This window comes from Hyla sarda, chromosome 4 (assembly GCF_029499605.1).
Source record: "Hyla sarda isolate aHylSar1 chromosome 4, aHylSar1.hap1, whole genome shotgun sequence".
Taxonomy (NCBI): domain Eukaryota; kingdom Metazoa; phylum Chordata; class Amphibia; order Anura; family Hylidae; genus Hyla; species Hyla sarda.
Window position 1 is genome coordinate 197774079 of NC_079192.1, and position 19188 is coordinate 197793266.

Genomic DNA, 19188 nt, shown 5'->3' on the forward strand with positions numbered 1-19188 from the left:
TTTTTGTGCCACCAATTCTACTTTTTAAGAACATCAATCATTTTACACAAAGATCTATGACGTAACGGAAAAAAATCATTCTGCGACAAAATTGAAGAAACGCCGTTTCGTAATTTTGGGGGCTTCCGTTTCTACGCAGTACATTTTTCAGAAAAATGACACCTTATCTTTATTCTGTAGGTCCAAACGATTAAAATGATACCCTACTTATATAGGTGTAATTTTGACAAGGTGTCATTTATACTGAAAAATGTACTGTGTAGAAACGGAAGCCCCCAAAAGTTACAAAATGGAATTTTTTTCTTCAATTTTGTCACACAATGATTTTTGTTTTCGTTTTGCCATAGATTTTTGGGTAAAATGACTGATGTCATTACAAAGTAGAATTGGTTGCACAAAATATAAGCCATCATATGGATTTTTAGGTACAAAATGGAAAGAATTATGTTTTTTTTAAAGGTAAGGAGGAAAAAACGAAAGTGCAAAAACGGTCCTTAACCCCTTAAGGACTGAGCCCTTTTTCACCTTAAGGACTCGGCCATTTTTTGCAATTCTGACCACTGTCACTTTAAACATTAATAACTCTGGAATGCTTTTAGTTATCATTCTGATTCCGAGATTGTTTTTTCGTGACATATTCTACTTTAACATAGTGGTAAAATTTTGTGGTAACTTGCATCCTTTCTTGGTGAAAAATCCCAAAATTTGATGAAAAATTTGAAAATTTTGCATTTTTCTAACTTTGAAGCTCTCTGCTTGTAAGGAAAATGGATATTCAAAATAATTTTTTTTTTATTCACATATACAATATGTCTACTTTATATTTGCATCATAAAATTGATGAGTTTTTACTTTTGGAAGACACCAGAGGGCTTCAAAGTTCCGCAGCAATTTTCCAATTTTTCACAAAATTTTGAAACTCGCTTTTTTTCAGGGACCAGTTCAGGTTTGAAGTGGATTTGAAGGGTCTTCATATTAGAAATACCCCATAAATGACCCCATTATAAAAACTGCACCCCCGAAAGTATTCAAAATGACATTCAGTAAGCGTTTTAACCCTTTAGGTGTTTCACAGGAATAGCAGCAAAGTGAAGGAGAAAATACACAATCTTCATTTTTTACACTCGCTTGTTCTTGTAGACCCAATTTTTGAATTTTTGCAAGGGGTAAAAAGGAGAGAATTTTTACTTGTATTTGAAACCCAATTTCTCTCGAGTAAGGACATACTTCATATTTCTATGTTAATTGTTCGGCGGGCGCAGTAGAGGGCTCAGAAGGGAAGGAGCGTCAAATGGTTTTTGGGGGGCATGTCACCTTTAGGAAGCCCCTATGGTGCCAGAACTGCAAAAAAACCCACATGGCATACCATTTTGGAAACTAGACCCCTCAGGGAACGTAACAAGGGGTAATGTGAACCTTAATACCCCACAGGTGATTCACGACTTTTGCATATGTAAAAAAAAAAAAAAATTTTTTTTACCTAAAATGCTTGGTTTCCCTAAAGTTTTACATTTTTAAAAAGGGTAATAGCAGAAAATACACCCCAAAATTTGAAGCCCAATTTCTCCCGATTCAGAAAACACCCCATATGGGGGTGAAAAGTGCTCTGCTGGCGCACTACAGGTCTCAGAAGAGAAGGAGTCACATTTGGCTTTTTTGAAGGAAATTTTGCTCTGGGGGCATGTCGCATTTAGGAAGCCCCTATGGTGCCAGGACAGCAAAATATAAACACATGGCATACCATTTTGGAAACTAGACCCCTCGGGGAACGTAACAAGGGGTAAAGTGAACCTTAATACCCTACAGGTGTTTCACGACTTTTGCATATGTAAAAAAAAATAAAAAAATTTACCTAAAATGCTTGGTTTCCCAAAAAATTTACATTTATACAAAGGGTTAAAGCAGAAAATACCCCCCAAAATTTGAAGCCCAATTTCTCCCGATTCAGAAAACACCCCATATGGGGGTGAAAAGTGCTCTGCTGGCGCACTACAGGTCTCAGAAGAGAAGGAGTCACATTTGGCTTTTTGAAAGCAAATTTTGCTCTGGGGGCATGCCGCATTTAGGAAGCCCCTATGGTGCCAGGACCGCAAAAAATACCCACATGGCATACCATTTTGGAAACTAGACCCCTCGGGGAACGTAACAAGGGGTTAAGTGAACCTTAATACCCCACAGGCGTTTCACGACTATTGCATATGTAAAAAAAATAAAAAAAATTTTACCTAAAATGCTTCTTTTCCCAAAAACTTTACATTTTTAAAAAGGGTAAAAGCAGAAAATACCCCCCAAAATTTGAAGCCCAATTTCTCCCGAGTACGGCGATACCCCATATGTGACCCTTAACTGTTGCCTTGAAATACGACAGGGCTCCAAAGTGAGAGCGCCATGCGCATTTGAGGCCTAAATTAGGGATTGCATAGGGGTGGACATAGGGGTATTCTACGCCAGTGATTCCCAAACAGGGGGCCTCCAGCTGTTGCAAAACTCCCAGCATGCCTGGACAGTCAACGGCTGTCCGACAATACTGGGAGTTGTTGTTTTGCAACAGCTGGAGGCTCCGTTTTGGAAACCATGGCGTACCAGATGTTTTTCATTTTTATTGGGGAGGGGAGGGGGGTTGTATAGGGGTATGTGTATATGTAGTGTTTTTTACTTTTTATTTTATTTTTTGTGTTAGTGTAGTGTAGTGTTTTTAGGGTACAGTCGCACGGGCGGGGGTTCACAGTAGTTTATCGCTGGCAGTTTGAGCTGTTGCAGAAAATTTGCTGCAGCTCAAACTTGCAGCCCGATACCTACTGTAAGCCTCCGCCCATGTGAGTGTACCCTGTACATTCACATTGGGGGGGACCTCCAGCTGTTGCAAAACTAAAACTCCCAGCATGCGCTGACAGACTGTACATGCTGAGAGTTTTAGTTTTGCAACAGCTGTAGGCATACTGGTTATGTATCACGGAGTTTGTGACCTTACTCAGTGTTTCAAAACCAGTGTGCATCCAGCTGTTGCAAAACTACAACTCCCAGCATGTACGGTGCATGGTGTAAGGTGACTGCTGGGAGTTGTAGTTTGCAACTGCTGGAGGCACACCGGTCGTGAAACACTGAGTTAGGTAAAAAAAAAAACTCTAAGTTTCACAACCAGTGTGCCTTCAGCTGTTGCAAAACTACAACTCTCAGCAGTCACCGACAGCAAACGGGCATGCTGGGAGTTGTAGTTATGCAACCAGCAGATGCACCACTACAACTCCCAGCATGCACTTTAGCTGTTTGTGCAAGCTGGGAGTTGTAGTTATACAACAGCTGAAGGTACACTTTTCCATAGAAATAATGTGCCTCCAGCTGTTGCAAAACCATAAGTCCCAGCATGCCCATAAGGGAATGCTGGGAGTTGTGGTGGTCTGCCTCCTGCTGTTGCATAACTACAGCTCCCAGCATGCCCTTTTTGCATGCTGGGAGCTGTTGCTAAGCAACAGCAGGAGGCTGTCACTCACCTCCTGCTGTTGCTTCATCGCTGGACTGTCCCTCGCCGCCGCCGCCGTCGCTCCTGGGGCCCCGATCCCAACATGGACGCCGGGGATCGGGGTCCCCAGCACCCGGGGTCGTCTTCCCGCACCCGCTCACGCCCTCCGGAAGAGGGGCGGAGCGGGTGCAGGAGTGACGCCCGCAGCAGGCGCCCTGATTGGTCGGCCGGTAATCCGGCCGACGAATCAGGGCGATCGTGAGGTGGCATCAGTGCCACCTCACCCCTGCAGGCTCTGGCTGTTCGGGGCCGTCAGAGACGGCCCCGAACAGCCAGTAATTCCGGGTCACCGGGTCACTGGAGACCCGATTGACCCGGAATCGCCGCAGATCGCTGGACTGAATTGTCCAGCGATCTGCGGCGATCGCCGACATGGGGGGGCATAATGACCCCCCTGGGCGATATGCCAGGATGCCTGCTGAACGATTTCAGCAGGCATCCGGCTCCGGTCCCCAACCGGCTAGCGGTGGGGGCCGGAATTCCCACGGGCGTATGGATACGCCCTGCGTCCTTAAGGACTCGGGATGCAGGGCGTATCCATACGCCCTGCGTCCTTAAGAGGTTAAGGGGTTAAAATTGTCATCTTCTGACCCCTATAACTTTTTTATTTTTCCGTGTATGGGGCGTTATGAGGGCTCATTTTTTGCACCGTGATCGGAGTTTTTAGCGGTACCATTTTTGTATTGATCGGACTTTTTGATCGCTTTTTATTCAAAAATTCACTATTTCGGATATTGGATTTTTTTTTGCGCGTACGCCATTGATCATATGGTTTAACTAACAATATATTTTTATAATTCGGACATTTCCGCACACGGCGATACCACATATGTTTATTTTTATTTACCCTTTTTTTTAATGGGAAAAGGGGATGATTTAAACTTTTATTAGGAAAGGGGTTAAATGTTCATAAATTTTTTTTTTTTTTTGCAATATTATAGCTCCCATAGGATAACATTGATCAATGATTCTGCCACTTGACTGCTCATGACTGGATCTCAGGCACTGAACAGTCATTCGGCGATCGGACACCAGGAGGCAGGTGGGGATCCTCCTTGTGTCTGTGGCGGTCCCAAACAGCCCACTGAGCTAAGTGTCAGTAGTTTCCTTTCACTTTAGATGCTGCGCTCAACTTTGAACACCACATCTAAAGGGTTAATAGATATGTGCCGCGTGCTATTAGCCATGGGTCTCGGCTGTTGTTAGAGGCTGGGCCCGACCGCGTTATTGAAAGGGAGTGGACTCAGGGCATACAGGTACACCCTGCATCCTTAAGAGGTTAAAAAAAAAAAACTGTTTAGCCTCAACACTGCAGGGTTTTGTGGACGATTTATCAAAACCTGTTGCCCATAGCAACCAATCAGATCGCTTCTTTAACCTGTTAAGGACCAAGGGCGTACGGGTACGTCCTGACACCCTGGCACTTAAGGACCCAGGATGTACCTGTACGCCCGTGGGAATTTCGGTCCCTTCCGGGCGGGGACGCGGCCGTGGTAACTGCTGATATTGATTGGCAGGCACCCCGGTCAAATGCCCAGGGGTGCCCTGGGCATTTGCGCGGGGTGCCTGCTGATCGATATCAGCAGTCACCTCGGTCGGGTCCCCGCCAGGCAGGGACCGAAATTCCCACGGGCGTACAGGTACATCCTGGGTCCTTAAGTGCCAGGGTGTCAGGACGTACCCGTACGCCCTTGGTCCTTAACAGGTTAAAGAAGCTATCTGACTGATTGCTATGGGCAACAGTTTGCTGTCTGGGCATGCTGGGATTTGTAGTTTCGCAACATCTGGAGGGACACAGTTTGAAGATCACTGTGCAGTGGTCTCTAAACTGTAGCTCTCCAGATGTTCCAAAACTGCAAATCCCAGCATGCCCAAACAGCAAACAGCTGTCTCGGCATGCTGGGAGTTGTAGTTGCGTACCCCCAGCTGTTGCCTAACTACATCTCCCAGCATGCCCTTCGGCGATCAATACATGCTGGGAGTTGTAGTTTTGCAACAGCTGGAGGCACACTGGTTGGGAAATACTGAGTTAGGTAATAGAACCTAACTGAAGGTTTCCAACCAGTGAGCCTCCAGCTGTTGCAAAACTACAACTCCCAGCATGTACTGATCGCCGAAGGGCGTGCTTGGAGATGTAGTTATGCAACAGCTGGGGGTACGCAACTAAAACTCCCAGCATGTATGGTCTGCCTGTGCATGCTGGGAGTTGTAGTTTTGAAACAGCTGGAGGTTTGCCCTCCATGTGAATGTACAGGGTACATTCACACGGGCAGGTTTACAGTAAGCTTCCTGCTTGAAGTTTGAGCTGCGGCAAATTTTTTGCTGCACCGCAAACTCATAGCGGGAAACTCACTGTAAACCTCCGCCTTTGCAAATGTATCCTAAAAACACTACACTACAATAACACAAAATTAAGGGTAAAACACAATATATACACTCCTTACACTGTCCCCCCCCCCCCCCCCCAATAAAAATGAAAAACGTATTGTATGGCGGTGTTTCCAAAACGGAGCCTCCAGCTGTTGCAAAACAACAACTCCCAGCATTTCCGGACAGCCACTGACTGTCCAGGCATGCTGGGAGTTTAGCAACAGCTGGAGGCACCCTGTTTGGGAATCACTGGCGTAGAATACCCCTATGTCCACACCTATGCAATCCCTAATTTAGTCCTCAAATGCGCTTGGCGCTCTCTCACTTCGGAGCCCTATCGTATTTCAAGGAAACAGTTTAGGGCCACATATGGGGTATTTCCGTACTCGGGAGAAATTGCACTACACATTTTGGGGGGCTTTTTCTCCTTTTGCCCCTTATGAAAAGGAAAATTTGGGGGCTACACCAGCCTGTTAGTGTAAAAATGTTTTTTTACACTAACATGCTGGTGTTTCCCCATGCTTTTTATTTTCACAAGCGTTAAAAGGAAAAAAAGACCCCCAAAATTTATAACTCAATTTCTCCTGAGTATGGAAATACCCCATATGTGGGTGTAAAATGCTCTGCGGGCGCACAACAAGGCTCAGGAGTGAGAGTGCACTATGTACATTTGAGGCCTAAATTGGTGATTTGCACAGGGGTGGCTGATTTTTACAGCGGCTCTGACATAAACGCAAAAAAAGAAATACCCACATGGGACACCATTTTGGAAACTACACCCCTTACGGAACTTAACAAGGGGTATAGTGAGCCTTAACACCACACAGGTGTTAAATGAAAATTCTTCAAAGTTGGATGGAAAAATGGGGGGAAAAAAGCATTTTTCACTAAAATGCTGGTGTTAACCTAAATTTTTCATTTTCACAAGGGAAAATAGGAAAAAAAGCCCCCCAAAATTTGTAACCCCATTTCTTCTGAGTAAGAAAATGCCCCATATGTGGATGTAAAGTGCTCTGCGGGCGAACTACATTGCTCAGAAGAGAAGGAGCGCCATTGGGCTTTTGAAGAGGAAATTAGTCCGGAATTGAAGGCCACGTGTGTTTACAAAGCCCCCATAGTGCCAGAACAATGCCCCCCCCACATGCGTTTACAAAGCCCCCCGTGCTGCCAGAACAGTGGACCCCCCACATGTGACCCCATATTGGAAACTACACCCCTCACGTAATGTAATAAAGGGTACAGTGAGCATTTACGCCCCACAGGTGTCTGACAGATTTTTGGAACAGTGGTCCGTGAAAATGAAAAATATAATTTTTCATTTGCACAGCCCACTGTTCCAAAGATCTGTCAAAAGCCAGTGGGGTGTAAATGCTCACTGCACCCCTTATTAAATTCTGTGAGGGGTTTAGTTTCCAAAATGGGGTCACATGTGGGGGGTCCACTGTTCTGGCAGCACGGGGGGCTTTGTAAACGCACATGGCCCCTGACTTCCATTCCAAACAAATTCTCTTTCCAAAAGCTCAATGGCGCTCCTCCTCTGTAGTGCGCCAGCAGAGCACTTGACATCCACACATGGGGTATTTCCATACTCAGAAGAAATGGGGTTACAAATTTTGGGGGTCATTTTCTCCTATTAGCCCTTGTAAAAATGTGAAATTTGGGTAAAAAAACTGCATTTTTGTGAAAATATATATTTTTTTCATTTACACATCCAACTTTAACAAAAAGATGTCAAACACCTGTGAGGTTTTAAGGCTCACTGTACCCCTTGTTACATTCCTTGAGGATTGTAGTTTCCAAAATCGTATGCCGTTTTTTTTTTTTTGCTGTTCTGGCAGCATAGGGGCTTCCTAAATGCGACATGCCCCCCCCCAAAAAAAACCATTTCAGCAAAATTTGCTTTCCAAAAGCCAAATGTGACTCCTTCTCTTCTGAGCATTGTAGTTCGCCAGCAGAGCACTTGACGTCCACACATGGGGTATTTTCATACTCAGGAGACATGGGGTTTCACATTTTGGGGGGCATTTTCTCCTATTACCCCTTGTAAAAAAATTAATTTGGGGGAAAACTAGCATTTTAGTGAAAAAAATAAATACTGTAAATAATTTACACATCCAAATTTAACGAAAAGTCGTCAAACACCTGTGGGGTTTTAAGACTCACTGTACCCCTTGTTACGTTCCTTGAGGGGTGTAGTTTCCAAAATAGTATGCCATGTGTTTTTTTTTTTTGCTGTTCTAGCACCATAGGGGCTTCTTAAATGTGACATGCCCCCCAAAAACCATTTCAGAAAAACTCACTCTCCAAAATCCTATTGTCGCTTCTTCCCTTCTGAGCCATCTAGTTCACCCGCCGAACACTTTACATACACATATGAGGTATTTCCTTACTCGAGAGAAATTGAGTTACACATTTTAGGAAGATTTCTCTCCTTTTACCCCTTGTAAAAATAAAAAAATTGGGTCTACAAGAACATGCGAGTGTAAAAATTAAGATTTTGAATTTTCTCCTTCAATTTGCTGCTATTCCTGTGAAACACCTAAAGGGTTAACAAACCTTTTGAATGTGACTTTGAATACTTTGAGGGGTGCAGTTTTTATAATGGAGTCATTTATGGGGTATTTCTAATATGAAGGCCCCTCAAATCCACTTCAAAACAGAACTGGTTCCTGAAAAATTTCGATTTTGAAAATTTTGTGAAAATTTTGAAAATTGCTGCTATACTTTGAAGCCCTCTGATGTCTTCAAAAATTAAAACATGTCAACTTTATGATGCAAACATGAAGTAGACATATTGTATATGTGAATCAATATATAATTTATTTGGAATATTCATTTTCCTTATAAGCAGAGAGCTTCAAAGTTAAGAAAATGCTAAATTTTCCTTTTTTTTTTCATCAAATTTTTGAATTTTTCACCACGAAGTATCGACAACATTTTACCACTAACATAAAGTAGAATATGTCACCAAAAAACATTTTTGTAATCAGAATGAAAGGTAAAAGCATCCCAGAGTTATTAATGCTTAAAGTGACAGCGGTCAGATGTGCGAAAAATGGCCGGGTCCTACACTGAAAATTGGCTGGGTCCTTAAGGGGTTAAAGGGGTAGTCCAGTGGTGAAAAACGTATCCCCTATTAGAAGGATAGGGGATAAGTTTCAGATCGCAAGTGGTCAGACCGCTGGGGCCCCCCCCCCGCGATCTCTCTGTATGGAGCCCCGGCTCGTTGGCCAGATAGTGCGTGTTGACCACCTCACGAAGCGGCGGCTGACACGCCCCCTCAATACATCGCTATGGCAGAGCCGGAGATTGCCAAAGGCAGCGCTACGGCTCTGCCATAGAGTTGTATTGAGGGGGCATGTCAACCGCCGCTTCGTGCAGTAGTCAACACGCCCCCTTCCCGCAGGCTGTCAGGGCCCCATACAGGATATCGCGGGGGGGCCCTGTGGTCAGACCCCCCACGATCTGAATCTTATCCCCTATCCTAAGGATAGGGGATAAGTTTTTCACCACTGGATATCTCCTTTTAAAGGTATGTAAAAAATAAAATAAGCTGTTTGGTTGCTATGGGCACTTTTCCTGGGCACAAGTTTTGATAGATCTCCCCCTACAACTTTCTCATTAAGGACAATGGGGAAATTCTGCTCAAAATTTTTAAGGGGTATACCATGTCCCTCCCATGCAGTAAAACATCACATACTTACCTTCGTCTAATGCCGCAGCTATCAGAACTTGCCATCCTGATCTTTCTCCTCCTAATGATGTCCTGCTCAGCGGGAGGGTGGGATGTTATCTGAAGGGGAGAGAATAGGGCAGAAGTAATTTAGTAATTTACAAATCTGTTTAACTTTCCGGCACCAGTTGATTTAAAAAAAAAAAAGTTTTCCACCCGAGTACCCCTTTAAATGTCCCCTTACCCATTTTTTTTTTTAAATTCGTTTTATTGAAAAGTAAATAATTGTAGACCACAGGCCCATTAAAGTGAACATGAAGCATATCCACAGTACATAGAAAAGGGTCATGAGACCATACATCAATTTACAGAATGTAAGCGACAGGATACTCCAGGTTACATCACATGGTAAACGTCAAAGTCATAAAACACTACCCAACTGAGGTAGGGAAACTGAAAACAAAATAGAACAAGAAGGCGAACATTCGCCAAAATTAGCAATCGTATACCATCCCGCGAGGAGCACCAATACTATCACTAGTTAGTGGTACCATCAAATAACCCATGATAAATAATCCCGAAAGGCACCCACGCATCCAAAGAGGTAGAAAAAGAATCGACAAACGTACACAGAAAGAGAAACGAAGGTTAGTAGAGACCACAGATAGCAAGCATAATATCAATGTATCTTACACTGTCCCAGAGGGGGTCACAGAATACGAGCATTGAGTCAAGGGAGAGGAACACCAACCACCCCACACAGAATAAAATTTACCCGGGCACTTCCTATTTTTGTACACTATGTGTGAGAAAGGCAATGTAGCATTCACCAAAGCCTTCCATTGAGTCAGGGTAGGAGAGCCGGGGTCCATCCATTTAAGAGCAATAGCCTTCCTGGCCAAGAACAGAGTTTCCCGCAAAAACGTACGTACGTGATGTGTCCATATCTCTTCATCTAAGATACCAAAAAGGCAGATCAAAGGATCAAGAGATAGGGAAGGTTGAGCCAGAGTAGCTAAAAAAGTGAGCACTGCACGCCAGAAAGCTGCGATATATGGGCAAGCCCAAATCAAATGCCAAAAGTCTGCCCTGGCAGCGCTACAACGATGACAGGCATCGGAGTCTGAACGACCCATTCTATTGAGCCTTAAAGGAGTAATATAACTATAGTGTATAATGTTCAATTGGATCAATTTATTATTCGCCGCCGGGGACACTAACATGTGGGAGGAAAAAATGTCCTCCCATACATCCTTAGTCAAATTAGGGATATGGGATTCCCAATGCCGGACCGCCGATACTGGATTGCGGGAGTTCTTGGCCTGAATAAGGTGCGTGTACAGGATGGACACCAGCCCCCTGGGACCCTGTGACTTCAAAACCCCGATGAGGGGAAACGCTGATATCAATGGGCTCCCAATGGGGAACTGGGCATTCAGGGCGTGTCGGAGCTGGAGGTATTTAAAAAAACTGTTTCTGGGAAGAGCATGACTGGATTGCAACTGATCAAATGAACAGAGCACATTGTCACGATATACATGCCCCAAGGTGAGCACCCCCGCGTTCTGCCAGAAGACTGGGTCCAGAGCATCGCTCACTTGAGGAAGTTGAGGATTATGCCATAGAGGGGTATCCTCAGCGATGTCAGTATATCCATATATCCCCTTAACAGCCCGCCACACCTTTATAGCCAGCTTATGAAGTTGGAGATAAGCTCTACCACCCAGAACAGGACTATCTAGCAGCATCCTAAGGGACATTGTCGGGACAGACCTAGCTAGGGACTGTTCGGAGTCCGGCACCACATCCCCAGAGATCCAGTGCCTGATATACCGAAGTTGACCGGCCAAATAATATAAATAAAAATCAGGGAGTGACATTCCCGCCGCCAACTTGGGGCGTTGTAACGTGGTTAGCCGAATTTTAGGTCTATTGGGGCCCCAAATAAATGGTGAAAGGAGGGAGTGAAGAGAATCAAAGAAGTGTCTAGGTACAGGCACTGAGGCATGCTCCAGCGCATAAAGGCACTTAGGTAAGACAATGAGTTTAATAAGATTGATACGGCCAGCGACCGACAATGGGAGCGTGGTCCACACCCGGAACTTCGCTTTAACATAAGGAAGTAGAGTGAGTATATTGGCGGGCAGGTCAAGCAAAGGATCTCTGTGAATGTGCACCCCCAAATACTTAAATGAGGAAACCACCGGGAGGCCATTCATTACCGGGGGCCAATCCCTAGACAGAAGCGGCATCACTGCAGACTTAGTCCAGTTGATGAGTAGACCAGAGAAATACCCAAATCGATCCATGAGTGTCATGACATAAGGTAGCATCACTGTAGGGTCAGAGAGGAATAACACCATATCATCGGCATATAGGCCTATGCGCTCCTCCCGGCCCCCCGTAGACATACCTCGGAAGCCAGGATCCTGCCGAATGCGGAGGGCGAGGGGCTCCACTGCCACCGCAAACAGAAGCGGGGACAAGGGACACCCCTGACGTGTGCCCCGGCCGAGAGCAAATGGGGAGGAACACACACCATTCACCAGGATCTGGGCCTGCGGGCATCTGTACAGGAGGGACACCCATTTTCTAAAATTAGGACCAAAACCAAATTTAACAAGGGTAGCCTGCAAATAACCCCATTCCACGGAATCAAAGGCCTTGGCGGCGTCCAGCGACGCCAAAGCCCAATCTCCCCCCAGAGCGTTACCCACCTGGACAGCCGCCTGTACCCTACGGATGTTATCAGATGTGGATTTGCCAGGCATAAAGCCGGATTGATCTGGGTGAATTATGGATAGGATTACCTTGTTCAATCGGTTAGCTAAAACTTTCGTAAGCACCTTATAATCCAGATTCAGCAGCGAAATGGGTCTGTAAGAACCGCACTCCACAGGATTTTTATCAGGTTTTAGGAGAACAACTATGGTTGCCTCATACATGGAGGCTGGTAGAATACCATCCTCAAATGCCCGTTCAAACATTGCAAGCAGGGAAGGAAGGAGCATGTCGGAATACCGCAAGTAAATCTCCAGTGGAAGGCCATCAGGGCCCGGAGATTTACCCTTAGTCATGTCCACCATGGCATCCTGAATCTCCAGTAAGGACCCTCTCCAACATCATCCGATCACTATCCGATAGTACCGGAAAGTCAATACCGTCCAGGTAGGTGTCCAACTCCTCAGCACCATATTGCACCTGTGAAGAATAAAGATTAGAGTAGTATGTGGCAAAGCAACGCGCAATGTCCGTAACCCCCGACAGCTCGGACCCATCCGAGGCCACTATCTTAAGAATCGCAGGGGCAGAAGAGTTCTGCCTGACTATATGTGCTAACAGCTTACTAGATTGATTGCCATGTTCAAAGTAGAATTGTTTTGTGAAAAACAGCTTTCTATTGGCCTTCTCTGAGAGGTGCAGCATATATTGCCGCCCCGCACACAGCCATTCAACCTTATTAGCCTCGGATGAGTCCGCAACGTATCGGGCCTCCAACTCCGCACATCGTCCAGCCAGCTCCTCCTCCCGCCTAGACGCTGACTTTTTGAGAAAGGAGATAGTGGAGCGCAAACACCCCCTCAAATACGCTTTCAGTGTCTCCCATACCAGGGTGGGGGAACTCCCAGGGGAATTAGCCTCAAGAAAGACTCAAAGCTGGTCTGGAATACGGTCGCAGGGGCCTATCTGTTCCAGCCAGAAAGGGTGGATTTTCCACCTCCGTGGTGAACCAGGATCTATCATGGAGACATCAAGCATTAGGGGGGAATGGTCTGATATAGCCCGCGGTTCATAGGAAACCGCTGAAACTTGGGGAAGAAGGAGCGAGTTGCCACATGCAAGGTCAATCCTGGACAGCGCATTTCTGCCCAGAGTGTGACAAGAGTATTGCCTAGCCTGAGGGTACCTGGCCCTAAAAATGTCCACCCATCCAACCTCCTCCAAAAACAGCGATAAAGGGCCACCCCCGACTCCCGCCGGGATCCCCCTGGGGCTATGACGATCAAGGGACGGATTCGGTACGATGTTGAAGTCCCCCATACAGAGGACACGGGCAGAGGGATAACTAGCTGCGAATGTAACCGCCTTATGGAGTATATCCATAGAGGCGGGGGGAGGGTTGTATATGAATAAGAAGACAAAAGGCACATTATTCAAGAATGCGTATACGAAGATAAAACGACCCTGTGAATCCTTACGTACTGTAACCGGGTCCCACCTCACTCTCCGACTAACCAGTAGGGAAACCCCCCTTGAGAAGGACGTGTGATAGGAGTGCAAGGACCATTGGACCCAGGGTTTAGAAAGCTGCCCAGCTCTATCTGGAGTAAGATGTGTCTCCTGCAGTGCCACAATATGAGGCTGATACTTCCTAATATGGGAGAATATCATAGTGCGCTTGCGCGGGGTGCGTGCTCCTCTAACATTCCATGACATTATCTTAATATCAGCCATAAGAAGAGACAACACATAAAACAGCAGGGGGAGAGGTAAAGACAGAGAAGACATACATGCCCCAGCCGGGGTGAGAAATACTGACAGGGATGCGCGGGACCATATATAGACCGTGGTACTGAAGTGGTTAGACCCAAAACCCTACTAATAGGAGACCTCGCGGGTAGGTATCTTGGTGGCAAAATGAAACCCCAAACTAAGTAGGGGAACAGTAAATAAATCAAACAGTAAACATATTTATACCAGTGTTGCATAAGCATCAGTGGAGCAACAGCTCCATCCAGTGGGGAGAACCTGCTCTTACATACTAACAGTGGAGAACCCTGAGTATGTACATCAATCAGTAGGAGAGTATTAGTCCAACTGGGACCCGAGAGAAGAAGTGGAGGAGAATACAGGAAGAAAGAGAAGAGAAGAAAAAAAAACGAGGGGGGGGGAAGGGGAAAAGGAGGGAGAGAAGAGGAAGGAGAGAGGAAGGAGAGAGAGGGTGGACCGGAGGGGGAAGAACAGGGGGTGGAGGGAGGGTCCCACGAAGGAGAGAAGGATAGGGGAAGCAGGAGAGAGAGAGGAAATAGAACATGAGAAACTCATATGATCAACAGTAAATCCCATCCCCTCCTCAGGAGATTGTCCACCCGCCACCCCGACCCCCCCACAAATGGAAAAAATAATAAAAAAAAATAGGGGAAGAAAAAGGAAAAAAAAATAAAATAAATAATAACCCCAGCAAACAGGAGTCACACAGCATGGGACAGTCCAGGTAGTCGAGGAACAAAAGGCCTAAGGCACTAAAATGGGGGGGGGGGTTTTGTTGGTTAGGAAGGGAGAATGGGAAGGGGGGGGAAAAATGGCACATCAGGGAGGGGGGAAGGAGACCATATAAAGATCGCGTACTAGTAGTCCAGTGGCCGACGTCCTCCAAGTCCGTGACTCAGAAATAAAAAAAAAAAAAAGGGGGGGGGGGGGGGGGAAATGTAAAAAAAAATGGACCGACCCAGGAAAAAGGGACAGGGTGACGTGGAAGGTAGACTGAAGAGGGACAGAGTAAATCCCTTCAGAGGGTCAGGGTAGGGCCCTCATGCAGTCCCGGAGGAACAGTCCTGAGTCAGGGCACACAGCAGTCCAAAGTAAGCAACAGGATGGGGGCGAGGGAAGGGAGAGGTAAGGCCTGGGATCATCAGGGGGGCATTAGGTGCATGGGAAGAGTGGAGGATCTGGGGAGACTAGGCTCCCGGGGAGGGGGGAAGAGGAAGCACAGTACCTTGAGCTCCGCAGAGGGGTCCAGGAGACCGGGGCCATACAGGGGGGTAGAGGTAAGGAGAGGGAGGGTAAAGGTCATGGCAGGAGGTCCTGTACCGGCATCTCCATCTCTCCACGTAATCCGGGGTCACCTACAGGATCCGGTTCAACGTTGGCGCCGTAGCCAGTCATCCGCATCCTGCGGGGAAGTAAAAAAAATCGCCCGGTCACCATCCACGATCCTCAACCGGGCAGGGTATGCCATGGAATATGGTACCCCTCTCTCTCTCAGCCGCGCCTTGATAGAAGTAAACGAGGCCCTCTTGCGTTGAAGATCAGAGGAGAAGTCCGGGAAAATGGACACCTTTGCGTTCTGCACTATGATCTCCGGCAGCCGCCGGGCAGAGCGGAGGATCAAGTCCCGATCATTGCAGTTGAGAAACCTCGCCAATAGAGGACGAGGAGGTGCACCAGGGATCGGAGGCTTAGATGGTACTCGGTGTGCTCTCTCCACGGCGTAAGCAGCTGAGAATGGGGCATCCGGAAAAAGCTCTTTGATCCAGGACTCCACATAGGCCCCCGGGTTCTGACCCTCCGCCCGCTCAGGAAGACCGATCACTCTAATGTTATTCCGGCGCAGCCGGTTCTCGAGGTCGTCATTCTTCTGACGGGCCAAATCCAGCTGCTCCCGGACCTCGCGGAGTGAAGAGGGTAGAGGCTGTACCGTGTCTTCCAGGGTGGAGATGCGCGTCTCAGTCTCCGTCACCCGCTCCCTCAGGGTCTGAAAGTCCTGCCGTAGGAGGCCCACGTCCACCCTGACCTCTTCAAGCTTTCCGGTGAGAGAAGTGCGGCATGTCTGGATCGCCATCAGGAGGGTATCGCTCACCTCTCGAAGGGTAAGGTCAGTAGAATCTGCTCCCTCTTCACGATGTGGAGCCTCTCCTTCCTCCTCAGCCGCTGGTGGAACACGCGCCCCGGCCTGAGCGGCGCCATCTTGCCTGACAGCGCGGGCATAATCCCGGAGCTTTTCCACGGCCGGTCGATCCTTGTTTCTCGTCGGGTCTTGTTTAGAGGCCATAATGCGGGTCCTCAGCCGAGTCTGTGGGGTCAGGGACTCCAGGATTCACCTCAGGATAAGTTAAATGCAGGTTCTAAGCGGGAGCACTCACAGCGTGCGACCGCTCATCTCAACCGCCAAGCCACGCCCCCTCCCCTTACCCATTTTACCCCAAAAAGCGTAAAAAATAAATAAATAATTTTTTTTTTTTTTTAAATGCAAAATGTTGTGAGAAGATCACTCCACTCCTTTTTTCTCACACAGTTTGATAAATCTGGGCCAATTATCAAGAGTATATTCACATGTACCATATCCACTGCAGATGTAATGCTGTTAAAGGGGTACTAAACGTTTTATGAAAATCTGCCATGGCTATCTACCTCCTGCTGCTCCACCAATGCCTCTTGTATCGTTGCCTCTACCTGGTGCTAGGTAAATGACGTGTCAGACTGAAGCTGAGCTAATTGCAAGCGATGACCCGTGATTGGCAAAGCGGCAGTGTGACGTATTGAGCCCCTGCCCCCGTCTTCTTCCTGGTGTCAGGCCCAATACGTCACACTGCCACTGAGCCAAACACTACGACCAGCAATGTCCCTTTGTTTTTATTTTTTTTTTGTTTTGTATATTATATTTAGATATATTTAGATGGCCAAAAAAAAAAAAAAACTGTATGAAATTGGTGGTTCAGAAAAATAGTTGAGAAATCTCCTAAATATTAGTGAAGAGTGAGCTATTAGAAATCTAGAAGAAAAAGCTTGCTGTGTGAGCCCAAAAGAGCACCAATGGGAATCAAGATATAAAAACATACTGATTCTCTTTCACAGACCAGCCTCATTGCTTATCCATATTGATTTTTATATGATGAAGTGTACAAAGGTTTCACACTAAAACTTGTACTGCTCAACAGTGAAAAGGCGGAAGCATCTTACAGAGACTGACTGTCAGGAACTGGCTCAGAGCAGAGAAAGTGTGCGCTCCCTCACTCAGCCTTTCAACCAATGGAAGACCAAGCAAGACGTGCACAGAGGCCTGTATCCTCGTAGCAGGGCTGCGAGATGCTTTCAAGGTAGACATTGTCCCTTTTGTTTTTTTATCAGTTACCTTTCTGAGTATAAAGACATATAACTCTAGGCACAAAAAAATAAATTCATCCATAAATACATTAGCCTAGGTTCCCACCACATAGGGTTGCCACCTGGCCGGTATTTTACTGGCACAGCCAGTATTTTGGCTACCCTGCCAGTATTTTTATATTAAAAATGGCCGGTATTTTTATATTAACCAATCCTCCAACTCCCGGAATGTTGCACCATATACTATACCAGTGTTTCCCAACCAGAGCATCTCCAGCTGTTGCAAAACTACAACTCTCAGCATGCCCGGACAGCCGTTGGCTGTCCAGGCATGCTGTGAGTTGTAGTTTTGCAGCAACTGGGGGCACCCCTGGTTGGAAAACACTGACCTATACTATATACTACTATATAGTCCAACATGCTGGGAGTTGTAGTTTTACATAAGCTGGAGGCACCTTTGGTTGGGAAACACTGACCTATACTATATACTACTATATAGTCCAACATGCTGGGAGTTGTAGTTTTGCAGCAGCTGGAGGCACCCCTGGTTGGGAAACACTGACCTATACTATATACTACTATATAGTCCAACATGCTGGGAGTTGTAGTTTTTGTTTGGGGCAGCTGCTGAGCCACAGACTGTATCAGGACATGCTGGAAGTTGTAGTATGTAACTAACTGCAACTCCCGAATTTAATGAACAAACCAAGCAATCAAAAAGTCACATCAAAACTCTTTTTCCTCTCCCTATTGTGTCCTTCCTCGCCCCCATCTCATCCATTACCCTCCTATTGTGGTCACCCTCCTTCCTCCAACTTCTCACCCCACCTTTCTCTTCCATCACTTTCTAATTCCCGACCACTTGCTCTATGTTCTTCACCCCCTACTCTTTCTCTCCATCTCAATTTCTTTCCATGCTACCATGTAAGTTGAATCATCTTGCCTGAGACAGACTATCCATGGTACACGGGTGCAGCCGGCCTCGCTCGTGGACAGTGGGTCCTCTCTCACATCCTTGCATGTGTGTCATGTCCCCGGCCCACAATGTCTCTTTTGTGGGTTTTTCAGGGGTCTTGTACATACTTAGGACTCATTATGCAGACACCTACCGTTTATTAGTCTGTCGAATGTCTTAGGCGCTATGTACTTGTGAACTTACATAATTATTGTTGAATTCCTTGGTTGACTCAACTGTTGTGTCTTGAAAATTCACAAATAAAGAATTGATAAAAAAAAAAAAAAAGTCACATCAAAACAAAAATAGGACTGTTAAAAACTACAGATCGGTGTGCAAAAAATGAGCCCTCATACAGGCCCGTATAAGGAGAAATAAAAAAAAAAAGTTATAGGGGTCAGAATAAGACAAAATTTCCTACCGCATATGTATCCTGTGATGTCACACATATATAATTAAAGGGGTTATCCACCATAAGGTGATTTTAGTACATACCTGGCAGACAGTAATGGACATACTTAGGAAGGATCTGCTCTTGTCTTGGGGCTAAATGGCTATGTCATGAGATTACCATCATACTATGGATAGCTTTTTGTGAACTGGTATTTATTGTTTGACTTATGTTTTTTTTTTTACTACAAATCCCACAATGCCATTTTCCTCCCTCCCACACATCAGCCACCCCACCCATTGAAACAAAAAACCTGTGGTTTTCAATCAGGGTTCCTCCAGCTGTTGCATTAGTTGCAGATTGATCCCTCCACCCATTGAAGCAGACAGGCTCCCTGTCATCAGCTGACTAGTGAGTCAGGTCTCGGCCGCATTGCATGCTGGGAAAAATCCGAG

The 19188-nt window shown here is 46.2% G+C and overlaps 1 protein-coding gene across 3 annotated transcripts in view; it reads left to right on the forward strand.

The window, feature by feature from the left end:
* The window catches only part of FBH1 (F-box DNA helicase 1), an 84445-nt gene that overhangs the window by 725 nt on the left and 64532 nt on the right, over nucleotides 1-19188 (forward strand). For 2 of the 3 annotated variants that reach the window (XM_056573221.1, XM_056573223.1), the window contains exon 2: nucleotides 17222-17380. The exons of the other annotated variant lie outside the window; for it this stretch is intronic. In XM_056573221.1, the coding sequence (XP_056429196.1) occupies nucleotides 17222-17380 (159 nt within the window). The remainder of the gene's footprint in view (nucleotides 1-17221; nucleotides 17381-19188) is intronic. 3 annotated transcript variants of the gene reach the window in all.